Source organism: Scomber scombrus, chromosome 15 (assembly GCF_963691925.1).
Source record: "Scomber scombrus chromosome 15, fScoSco1.1, whole genome shotgun sequence".
Lineage (NCBI taxonomy): Eukaryota > Metazoa > Chordata > Actinopteri > Scombriformes > Scombridae > Scomber > Scomber scombrus.
Window position 1 is genome coordinate 1,082,490 of NC_084984.1, and position 12,607 is coordinate 1,095,096.

The following is a 12,607-nucleotide window of genomic DNA, read 5'->3' on the forward strand; positions in this document are numbered from 1 at the left end:
TCACCGGAGCTTGAATTTGGGTTGATTTGGCCCTTTGGCCTGGGGGATGGGTCTGAAGTGGCCCTTTGGCACCCTTTTCTTTGTTTTCTCTGTTTGAGGGGGCAAAGAAAAAACCACAGGCTCCTTGGATGTTTGGTAGGCCTCTGAGAAGTCAAAGGGACCTAATGGAGGCCCAAATTAGTTCAGTTCTAAGGTTGAGGCCCAACAATCTCCTCCTTGTCCTTGTTTTTAAAGGCCCTCTTCTTCCTGTTGAGGAGAGCATTCACTTCACAGGTCACCCGTGGTTTGTTATTAGGTAAAACAATGTACAGTCCTTACAGAAACAACCACATCCATACATAAATTCAGGTAGTCTGTCAGGCATGTGTGAGTCCCTCTATATCCTCACCATGTGAGCTCAGCAGTGCAGTCCAGTCCGTGAAGTCTAAGCAGTCTATTAAGGTATCTTCAGCATTGGGGGACCATCTCCTAAAAAAACATGATGTTACAGGCTGCCTTTGTTTCACCGGGATGTACTGTGGCTGCTGGTAGATAAGGTTATGGTTGGACTTCCCCGATGTAGGGAGGGGTGTGGCCATGTATGCATCTCTCACATTAGCATACATCAAGTCTATTGTCCTCTTGTTTCTTGTTGTGCAGTCAACAAACTGATAAAAAGCAGCAAGAGTTGAGTCCAGGGTGACATGATTAAAGTCACCTGAAATAGCAATGAATGCCTTCGGGCGCTGTGTTTGAAGCTTAGTTGTGTTTTGGTGAATCACCCAGGGCCGGCCCTAGGATTTTGGTGGCCCTAAACAAGATTTTATATGTGGCCCCAAAACACTTCCAGCACAAGCACCAAATCACACATACTGCTCATAACTGGATGAAGATGAACACATACACACAAATTAGATATAGGCAAATCAATTAACAGCAAATATCTTACTTTATTTTTAAACATCTATTAACATTATTAATATTATTATATTAAAATATGAGCAGTTAAGAAAAATGAAAAGTATCCAAAATGATAAATATCAATGTCAACATATTTACATGATAAAAGCAACACTCCTGCACATCACAAGGTCTATAAGTACAGACAAATGAACACCAGTAAAACCAAAACTATTTTGATTAAATGAACAGCAAGGAACAATCAATATAAGAATCAATATCATAGTGCAAAATATTCAAAAATATTCAAATTTGAGGCTAAAGAAGAAAGCAACTTGTACAACACAAGGTCTATAAGTAAAGACAATGACAAATCAACATAAACACCAATATGTCACACACAATGCGTCTACGTAACCATGGCAACATGCTGCACCCAGAGCTCTATAGACATCTGGTTGCAACTGTTTTGTCTATAAAATGGTGAATAAATTGGTTTGAGCATAATTTTCCTGATTTTCTGAGCCTGCAAAAAAAAAGGCTACCCCGTGACGTAGTGGTCCCTCCCTTACTATATAAGACCGAGAGTCCGTTCTACTCACTGGTTAACCTGCCGAGTTAGCCACCGAGTTAGCCGTTGAGCTAGCAGCAGAAAGCTCTCAGACGTAGCGTCCATGTTTCTGGTAGAGGTGGTGACTTTGATTGACAGGTGACAGCGAACTGGGGAGGCTCCCAGCTAACCCAGCTCTCTATGGGGATCTAAGTAGAGCACCAAGTCCCAGTTTGTTATTCAATTTAAAGTGGCAAGAAGAAGCATGTCTGCCAGACAGCTGAATGAAGTCTGCAGAGGAAGCACCGGGAGTGTCAGGGTGAAACAGTCTGTGGAATGAAGCACAGCCAGGAGAAGCAACAAATCCGCCTGTCATATCAGCAAAAATGTTTTTTCTTCAGGTCAATGGCGATTTTATATTTTATTTTATGTATTATTATTAAATAATATAATAATAATAATAATTTATATTTTAAAGCCTTTATTTGTATTTATTGGCCAATACGGATGATGTGCACATCTTATTGTGCATCCCTCAGTATATGTGCCTGCTTATGTTTGAGTTTTGTATGTCCAAAAGCAAAGGGAGTACTATTACATTAGTTTGCTTCATTTCATCTTCTTTTAACTGTTGTCATGTAAGTTCAATATCTGTTGAGCATATATTCATTCTTTTTACAGGAAAACTGACACGTCATTAAAATATAAGGACATCATCTCTAAATGTACTTTGATCTGTTCTGGATCTCCTGCTCGCTACCAGCTGACACTAAAGAAAGATACGTTTGGATCCATAAGAAGAATGACTCTTGGTAAAAAGGACCCCAACAAGATAAACAAAACCATCTGGTTGGTAGGAGAGACAGGAACAGGAAAATCTACTCTGGTCAACGCTCTGTTCAACTACACCATGGGAGTGAAGTTTGAGGACAACATCTGGTTTGAGATCGTAGAAGATGAGATGAAAAGTCAGACAGAGAGTCAGACATCAGAAGAGAAGAGAAGTCAGACATCAGAAGAGAGTAACAGTCAGGCAGAGAGTCAGACATCAGATGAGAAGAACAGTCAGGCAGAGAGTCAGACATCAGAAGAGAAGAGAAGTCAGACATCAGAAGAGAAGAACAGTCAGGCAGAGAGTCAGACATCAGATGAGAAGAACAGTCAGGCAGAGAGTCAGAAATCAGAAGAGAAGAGAAGTCAGACATCAGAAGAGAAGAACAGTCAGGCAGAGATTCAGACATCAGAAGAGAAGAACAGTCAGGCAGAGAGTCAGACATCAGATGAGAAGAACAGTCAGGCAGAGAGTCAGACATCAGAAGAGAAGACAAGTCAGACATCAGAAGAGAAGAACAGTCAGACATCAGATGAGAAGAGAAGTCAGGCAGAAAGTCAGACATCAGAAGAGAAGAACAGTCAGGCAGAGAGTCAGACATCAGAAGAGAAGAACAGTCAGGCAGAGACTCAGACATCAGAAGAAAAGATAAGTCAGACATCAGAAGAGACGAACAGTCAGGCAGAGAGTCAGACATCAGAAGAGAAGAACAGTCAGGCAGAGAGTCAGACATCAGAAGAGAAGAGAAGTCAGACATCAGAAGAGAAGAACAGTCAGACATCAGAAGAGAGGAACAGTCTGGCAGAGAGTCAGACAATAGAAGAGAAGAGAAGTCAGACATCAGATGAGAAGAGAAGTCAGGCAGATAGTCAGACATCAGATGAGAAGAGAAGTCAGGCAGAAAGTCAGACATCAGAAGAGAAGAACAGTCAGGCAGAGAGTCAGACATCAGAAGAGAAGAACAGTCAGGCAGAGACTCAGACATCAGAAGAAAAGTACAGTCAGGCAGAGAGTCAGACATCAGAAGAGAAGATCAGTCAGACAGAGAGTCAGACATCAGAAGAGAAGAACAGTCAGACAGAGAGTCAGACATCAGAAAAGAAGGACAGTCAGACAGAGAGTCAGACATCAGAAGAGAAGAACAGTCAGGCAGAGAGTCAGACTTCAAAAGAGAAGAACAGTCAGGCAGAGAGTCAGACATCAGAAGAGAAGAACAGTCAGGCAGAGAGTCAGACATCAGAAGAGAAGAACAGTCAGGCAGAGACTCAGACATCAGAAGAAAAGAACGGTCAGGCAGAGAGTCAGACATCAGAAGAGAAGAACAGTCAGTCAGAGAGTCAGACATCAGAAGAGAAGAACAGTCAGACAGAGACTCAGACATCAGATGAGAAGAGAAGTCAGGCAGTGAGTCAGACATCAGAAGAGAAGAACAGTCAGACAGAGAGTCAGACATCAGAAAAGAAGAACAGTCAGACAGAGAGTCAGACATCAGAAGAGAAGAACAGTCAGGCAGAGACTCAGATATCAAAAGAGAAGAACAGTCAGACAGAGAGTCAGAGATCAGAAGAGAAGAACAGTCAGGCAGAGAGTCAGACATCAGAAGAGAAGAACAGTCAGGCAGAGAGTCAGACATCAGAAGAGAAGAGAAGTCAGGCAGAGACTCAGACATCAGAAGAGAAGAACAGTCAGGCAGAGAGTCAGACATCAGAAGAGAAGAACAGTCAGGCAGAGAGTCAAACATCAGAAGAGAAGAACAGTCAGGCAGAGAGTCAGACATCAGAAGAGAAGAGCAGTCAGGCAGAGACTCAGACATCAGATGTGATCGTGTACGAGATCTTTGGTTATGAAGATAAAACTCTGCCCTACTCTCTGACCATCATCGATACTCCTGGATATGGAAACACCAGAGGGATTGAACATGATATCATCATCAGTCAAAGTACTTTTGATTTATTCTGCTCAGAAAATGGGATTCATGAGATCGATGCAGTGGGTCTGGTGCTGAAGGCGAGTGAGAATCGAGTGAGTGACCGACTTAAGTACATCTTTGATTCAGTGACGTCTCTGTTTGTAAAAAACCTGGAAGACAACACTGTTGTTCTCATCACACACTCAAATGGAAGACTACCTAAAAATGTGCTACAAGCTCTTGAAGCTGCAAACATTCAGTTGGCCAAAAATACAAAGGAACCTGTTCACTTCCTGTTTGATAACTGCCAGGATGAAGACCGAACAGACGACATAGATGACCTGAAACATGCTGAAAAAATAACAATGAAAGGAATGAGACAGTTGGTGGAGTTTTTAGAACAAACTTCGCCTCAAAAGCTGCAAAAAACAAAAGAAGTCCTGAAAGAGCAAATCTGTAAAAAAGTGACATCCTGCATCCAAAACCTGCAAGAAAGAATCCAGCTGATTGAACTAAAACAGAAAGAGATCCAACAGACTAAAGAAGCTCTGAAGAAACATGAAGAAGAGATGAAGAAGAATGAGAAGTTCACTGTAGAAGTTGATGAGGTCTACAAAGAGAAAGAGGATATCAATGGTGGGATGAGGTGGTTGTTTTTTTATAAAGGAGCTGTCACTTGTAACATCTGTAAAGAGAACTGTCACTATCCTGGATGCACAATGGCTTGGTATCCTGAACACTGTGAGGTCATGAACGATGGTCGCTGTACCGTTTGTACAGGGAAGTGTCCTGCATCAGATCATGTGAAAGAAAAGTGGATCTACAAGAAAAAAAATGAGACCAAACAAGAGAAATATGAAAAGGAAAGGATGGAGAGAGAAGATCTAAATAAAGAGATGAAAAAGCTTCAGACAGAGAAAAAAAAGCTGAGGGAAGAGCATAAACAGCTTGTTGATAAACTGAAGCAGATTTCCCTCAGGGATGATGCCCTGTTGAGCAAAGAAGGTCCAGAAGAAAGGGAGCAAGGCAGAGCAGCATAGCAAGTTTGTTTTTAAAAAAAATTGCTGTTTGTATGTAGCTGCTATAAATGTTTGATTGGTTTGTATTGTACAGCATATTAAGACAAGTCAAATTATTGTCAACTGTAAACAGGCTGAGGCAGCAGCCACTGGTGGTAAATACATTCAAACAATGGTTAAGCGAGAGTGTATACATGAATTTACTCTGCTTTTCAATATTTCCAGCTGATTCTAGTTAGCTTTCCAATCATTCTTCATTATTTAATCTTTTAAATATGTATTGCAAAAGAATTTAAGGTGTTACCGTTGATAGGAACTCTTCTTGATCATGGCATTTGGTATTTTAACCTTGGAAAGACTTGTAGAAAGATACTTTTGGGCTAAAGTAGGAACACTTTTATTTAATATGTTATGATTTATGCATGTTGTTCTGACAACTTATCTAAAAGTTATTTCACATTAAATATTATTTAATATTACTGATTCATACATAGTTTTTGTTCCAGATTCCATCACCATATACACACTGTCCATATTCTTCAAATGCTTGAGACTTTTCACTGCAATGTTCAGCATCCCTAATCCACATGATAACTAAAGTCCTAGAATATATCCACTTTAGGTTTGAACCAATTTCTCATTTGATCTGCATTTCAGCAGAAATAAATGTACATAATTTAATTCCTCCTTTAATTTAATTTACTATTTGATTTAATGTTCTTTGTCTCTATGTATATTATAATTTTACAGCTGTGATTGATTAATTGATTAGCACAAGACTGTTCTTATGATTTTAGACCAGGTTTTGGCATGATGACTGATTGGATCAATGTGGACTGGGTTCATTTAGTGTATGATGGTTAATAATTGATGTAGCAGGACATGGGAGTCCATGTGAACGTGACCCCTCTCTGCTGGAGTTCACAGCAGGACATTTTGTTTTGGCCATAAGACTGAATCAACATCTGATAACATCTGCAGACCTAGCTCGAAGGTATAAAACATTCACACTTCCCTTTTTTTTTTTTTTTCAAATTGCATGTTTTTATGTTTTTTGTTTCCAATTCTTACTGTTATATGTTTGTTTTATATAAAGCACATTGAGTTGCCATTGTGTATGAAATGCGCTATATAAATAAAGCTGCCTTGCCCTAAAGTTAAGTACTGGGGTTGGGTAAAAACATCACAGAAGAATCCATTTGGTGTCATCCCAGACCAACAACCCAGTAGAATTTACAACTGCAGTGGTCAGTGAGTGATCTCTCACCTCACCTCCTTTGTTGACAAATGGCAGATGTCCCCTACAACGCTGTAAATATCTTGACACATCATTGTTTAATTTGGTTGGATTTCATCTGATCCATGAGTAATACTGATATAACATCAAGTGTGTCATCATATATTCTGTGTTCATGTTTGTATTCGAATGAATGATACATTATACAGGATTAAATATTCAAATGCGAATGATGATGTTGAATGGATTGCCTTAATCAACTAAAGAATTAAATAATCCAGTAAATAGTTATTCCCCTCTCAAAAGTAATAACTAATATAAAGGAGCCAAATGATTGGTGAAAAAGTAAGTGTCCGCCCTAACCTTTGAATCGACGCTGGTACGCTTCAGTTCTGACCTTTCCAACTATTTCTCTACCTTTGCCTTGTCCTCTTGTTATCGTACGCTTTCGTATGTTCATTGAACGCACCGTACTTTGCTTTACTTTTGAGCGTTCAGTTATAACCTCTTAGTTCATTATCAGCGTCACACACTGGATTTTTGTAGTTTATCTAAGTCCGCAAGCTTTTGTATCTTGTAACTGAAGCTCAACTCTCCTTGTAACTGAAGCTCAACTCTCGTCTTTTGAAGCCTATTAGCTAAAGTCAACCAAAAGCATTTAATACTTTTGATTTTTGATAAGATGCCCTGTTTGACGGACTTTGAGAGTTTGACGCTTGGCCAGCTCCAACTTTTGAAGTTTATTGAGCAACAAACAAATTTAATCAGCCAAGCTCATCATCACCAAAAGCACCGAACCATCTCAGGTGCTCATCGCCTGAATCAGAGAGACAGCCCCCAGAGACCCAGAACGGGCAGTCGCCCAGGCCAGCCGACTGGTCCCGCAGCAACCCCAGACGGAATTCGGGATCACCGGAGTCCACCGGGATCGCATCCTGCTGATCTCCGCTAAAATCCCGAACCGCAGACAGCTGACGGTTACTCTCCTGAAAAGTAGGCTGACTAAACTCTCTCATTAAATCGGGCTGGTGTTAAGTTAAGAGCTAAACTAAATTAAATTTAAAGTATTCATTCACGTTATTTGCCACTTCAATATCATAACAGTAAATTACAAAACCTCAGTCTAATTCCCCCATTCATCATCATCTTTCCATTCATTAAATCATATAGCATATAAGCATTTGTTTATTCCTTTTGTTTTATTCATTATTCATATTTTGCTTTTATTGACTGTTTATCATTATTAGTTAATAAACCTCATATAATCATACTCAGCCGTTGTGTGTGTATTGATTTGTATTGTATTGGGTTGGAATTCATAACTTCAGAAATTTGACAGATTCAGAAATTTGGCTGACTTATTAAAATGTATTGATTTATTCAACTTAATTAATTAATTAATCAATTAATTAATTAAAAGATTTCCTCCTAAACGCGGAGGTGGTGCCCCTAATAACAGAGCGTATAAATTTAAACATCCATAAATTGCTACACTGATATAGTTTAGGGGATCACTTGTTGCAGCAAAGCTAGGTAGTTGTTAGTCCAGGGTCTCTCTCCGAACAAATTAATTTTACAACCTAAAATCATCCAAATTCAGTTCTAATTTGTTTGGACAGCCACAGTATGGACCTGAGACCCTGACACAAACAACTAAATTCAGCTAGTGAGCAAAGTTCGACACATGTACTGTAGAGAAAACTTTTCCCAAGACTGGTGACCAAGAAGGTTCCATAATGGTGGCAGCACAGCAACACCTAAGTGGAGGAGACTCACTTATTCTTCAAGGGATAAGAAACAATTAAGAAAGGGCAATCAAGCCCTCTCTAGCAAGCTCGACTCCAAAACTGCAATTCTGAATTAGTCCATATCCGGACTGAAAACTATGCTGGATAAGCTGAGGTCCTGTATGACCGAGAGAGGAGTGAATTAGTGTGGTGGAGTACCAGTTGGAGCTGCATCTTCATGGGACATGATAGTGATAGTGTGATGACATACAAAGGAGGTTAGTGGTTTAAAAAACATGAAGCACCTGTAACTTGTGGTGTATTTTGACATATGAAACTCTGAATTTAAATATGAAACTGTGTTTTGCATGTCATTTCTTCTGTTTGCAAATAAAAGAATACGGCAGCCTCATTTTTGGCAGAAAAAGCTACAACATAAGTGAAGTTGTCTGGCACAAGATCGGAGGAGATTATTCACGACGACACCCAGGCTTTGGCAAATTCACACAGCAGCCACAATAAGTACGGATCTCTTTTTAACCTCATGAATGTGGGATCTCGCCCCAGGACCTGGTGCATCTGAACGACTGATTCTCTCCGAAAAATAATCCTTAAGTCATTGGGCCAGATGCAAGAACCACTCGTACGCACAGATTCATTCTTAAACCATGCGTACGAGTGATTTACGAGGATTTGCTGCATTCACCAATTTCCTCGTATTTGGATTTTCTCTCAGGTACGAACAAAATGTACGAGTGGTGCAGACCTGTCGTACCTGTCACGCACAACCAACCGGCAGTCCTACAATAAAACATGACTGTTACTGTCTAATTGTCTGATGGCAGCGTGCCAACGATATCATGTCTTTTGGGGGAACTCAAATTTTTCGGGGGGGTTTGACATCATATACTATAAGCAAGATATGATAATCACTTATGAACAAATAACACCTCCACACGGGTATCAAGACCAAACAACACTGTATGATATAATCTAGTCAAGCACGATACGGTAGCTATACTACAGAGTGATGTAACCTGCTGTAGTTTATCAGCACAAACACACAGAGAGGTCGAGCTGTTGAACTGTTACCCTCATCTCCAACTTCTTCTGCCGGCTTGCCCTGCGTTGTCATCCCGGGTGTTAGCAGGTCTGTGCTGACAGCAATCCAGCAGCAGGTGTAACATCAGCAGTTGAGCTTCAGAGTCAGCTGACTTGGATTTTCTTTTTAACATCACTGTATGCTGACTACCACTTAACAGAGAAATGAATAATGTCGATCCGCAGGATGAGCGTACATTATACTGTCAGTATTTTAGAGACCCCTGAGTAATGGGTGTGAACTACAGGGGATGTAGAGAAGTGTACACTATGTCCCATTCATTAAATTGCACTTCTGAATCCATAATCATGATGACATTACTCTGTTTGTAAAATTATTAGGCTATTTAGTATAAAGAAGTAGGCTATTTAACAATTTAAATAGATATATCAGTCATTTAAATTGACAATTGAAACTATGATATAATGCAAGCTTACAATATAAATATTAGCGGCAGAAACTACAAAGCGACTTTTCCACAGTTACTTTTCCACAATAGAAACTGACTATTTATTAATAACTGTTATTCATTTAATTGAAATATTGCTTATCGAAGTAATAGTTTAACTCCCTGGCTGATGGTATAATTCATGTTCAGTCATTTTTGTTTTTATTTTTGTGACGGTGCAACAGCTGAGACAGCGTTCACAGCACGGGTCATTTTTCCTCATTCTTTGTCTTTCTCAGGACCTTTAATTCCACTAACACTAAATAATAATCTGTGTTTCTGTTGATCTATTTCTGAGAGCGGGACCTCAGTCTGAGAGCTTGTAAAGTTCTTATTCTTAGTCTTTAGTGCCATTTTCATGAATGGAGCTTCTCCACAACCTGCCGGTCGTCTGACCTTATTTGGTATTTTGGGGGCGTCATTCATGTTAATTTACTATTCTCGGGAACGCGCGTTCATTTAGAACAGGTGGGATTCATCATGTTTACGAAGGTCATTTACGACTGTTTCCTGGTGATACGAGTGTTTGGTGAATCCGACATGGCACACTCGTAAATTCCACCTCACGAAAAAAATACGACAGATTTAAGAAGAAAAATACGAACATATACTTGCATTTGGCCCATTGTCTTTTCGTAGTAATGTGTTTTTCCCTTAGTTGTATTTCAATTTTACATGGTGATGCCTGATGTTATTATGTAAATATTTGGTTGACACTTTGTGTCAAAAGGGGGGAATGTGAGGGATTTTTTGATAAGATGTTTGTTCTCACCTGTTTGTCTGCAGAACCTGTGTGAGGCTGAGCAGGTAGAGCAGCACTGAGCGTGCTCACTGTTACTTTGGCTGAATCCAAATGAGGAGCAACGTCTGGACTCAACTTGTGGATCGTCTACAAGACACACAACCGTTTTATGACATTACAAAAATTTAGATTAGGTTTTTAATGATCAGGGTAGGGATAATAATATCAGGATATGGGTCATGTTAGTCTGCATCTCTCTGGACTTTGAACACTGATAACATTTTATAGTGTTTGAAGCAGAACCTTTCCTGCTCTCCAGCAGACATTAAAGAGGCATCCTCAGTCACTTTTAAAACCAAGTAGAAACGTACTCATACAAACTGGCCTTCAATTAACTTGTGCTTGTTACTCAGTGCACTGATGTCTTTTTTTTTTCTTTTTTTTTTTTTAAGTATCTTCATGTTTTGGATTATTAACATGTAAGAAGCAGTTTTTTCCTCTAGAGAGGAAAAGAAAGACTGAATTTGAATTGGTAGCAGATAGAAACTACTATAGATAGAACATAAAACAACTTCAATGTTCCACATTTAAAAATGTTGTGCAACTATTCACAGAGAACATCTATAACTTAGTAATGAAGATTACAGCTGTTTTATTCACTGTTGGATCGGATTCATCTGGAACAATCCATCAAGTTTTTTTAAATTATTAACATGATGTTTAATATGGAATTTACATTTATAACTCAAGATTTGTAGTAGCATAGCTTCCAACTGGAGGTTCGGTACCCCACAAAGGGTCACAGGATGAAAATGATTGAAATGATGGAAAAGTGAAATATATATTTATGCTCCACACATTTATGTCAGACATTGTTTTTATTCCTGTGAAATTAATGAAGCTGCCACAGAGCAGTGTGTCTTCTGTTTGTTTATGGAGAAAAAAACATGAACAATCTCATTATATGATGGATCAGGAGAACATTTTACAGAATCTGAAGAACAAAACATGTTTGATTTTTTTTTAATGAATATGGGTCACAGTTGTACACTTTTATGTACAAAAATGGGAATCCATATCTGGATATTCTGTGTCGCATTTGGAAAAGTCAAACTGAAAGAAATGTGTTTAAGGTGTTTTTACTGCTCTAAAATAGTATGTGAGGATTAAATGAAAGTCTTAATTAAACAGGACATAAATCCATTAAATATGTAATGATTTTCACAATCTTTTTTTTACACTATTTTCACATCACAGCAGGGCCGGCCCGTGGCATAAACGGTCTATGCAGTTGTTTAGGGCCACAACCACTAGGGGGGGCACATCACTTTCTGTGTTGCCTGCTCCACAAACTGCAGTGTTGGACTTTTACATATAAATGAACGTCCGTTACATTTAAGCCCTTGTCAAATGAGTTCACACAACTTTGATTAAGCCTATCAAAAGCAGATAAATCTCTGTGTAGTTCACATTAAGAGATTTTAAATCTTGAGAATCTGCCCACTGTCCAGTACGTCTGCGGGTTGGGAAGCTAACTTCCGGTTAGCCGCCTGCTAACTTAAACTGAGATAAAATAATGTAATTGTGTGTCTCTTCTAGACTGTCCAGATATCATGATATGACAGGTGAATGAAGCCCTTGCAGTGAAACGAGTTGTTTCGCTGGGTTACATGATGCTCAAATCAACTTATCAACCGTTTTATAGACACACCAGTTGCAACCAGAGATCTACAGGGCTCTGGGTGCAGTGTGTTGCCATGGTTACGTAGACGCATTGTGTGTGACATAATGGTGTTCATGCTTATACAGTATCTCACAAAAGTGAGTACACCAATCACATTTTTGCAAATATTTTATTATATCTTTTCATGGGACAACATTATAGAAATGAAACTTTGATATAACTTAAAGTAGTGAGTGTACAACTTGTATAGCAGTATAGATTTAATGTCCTCTGAAAATAACTCAACACACAGCCATTAATGTCTAAACAGTTGGCAACACAAGTGAGTACACCTCACAGTGAACATGTCCAAATTGTGCCCAAACTATAAATATTTTGTGTGACCACCATTATTATCTAGCACTGCTTTAACCCTCTTGGGCATGGAATTCACCAGAGCTGCACAGGTTGCTACTGGAATCCTCTTCCACTCCTCCAT

At 39.2% G+C, this 12,607-nt stretch overlaps 1 protein-coding gene across 1 annotated transcript; it reads left to right on the forward strand.

Moving 5' to 3' along the window:
* Positions 1 to 2,231: 2,231 nt before the first annotated feature.
* Positions 2,232 to 10,500, forward strand: LOC133995664 (trichohyalin-like). The gene is made up of 3 exons (XM_062435141.1): positions 2,232 to 4,816; positions 7,253 to 7,419; positions 10,490 to 10,500. Exons 1-3 carry the CDS (start codon positions 2,232 to 2,234, stop codon positions 10,498 to 10,500), a joined length of 2,763 nt encoding a protein of 920 aa, XP_062291125.1.
* Positions 10,501 to 12,607: the final 2,107 nt, after the last annotated feature.

Bases quoted from the DNA above. Each gene is read 5' to 3' on its own strand.
- LOC133995664 (XM_062435141.1), top strand. From the start codon at position 2,232: ATGACTCTTGGTAAAAAGGACCCCAACAAGATAAACAAAACCATCTGG. The intron at 4,817-7,252 runs GTGGTTGTTTTT...CGCCTGAATCAG, and splicing joins GATATCAATGGTGGGATGAG to AGAGACAGCCCCCAGAGACC.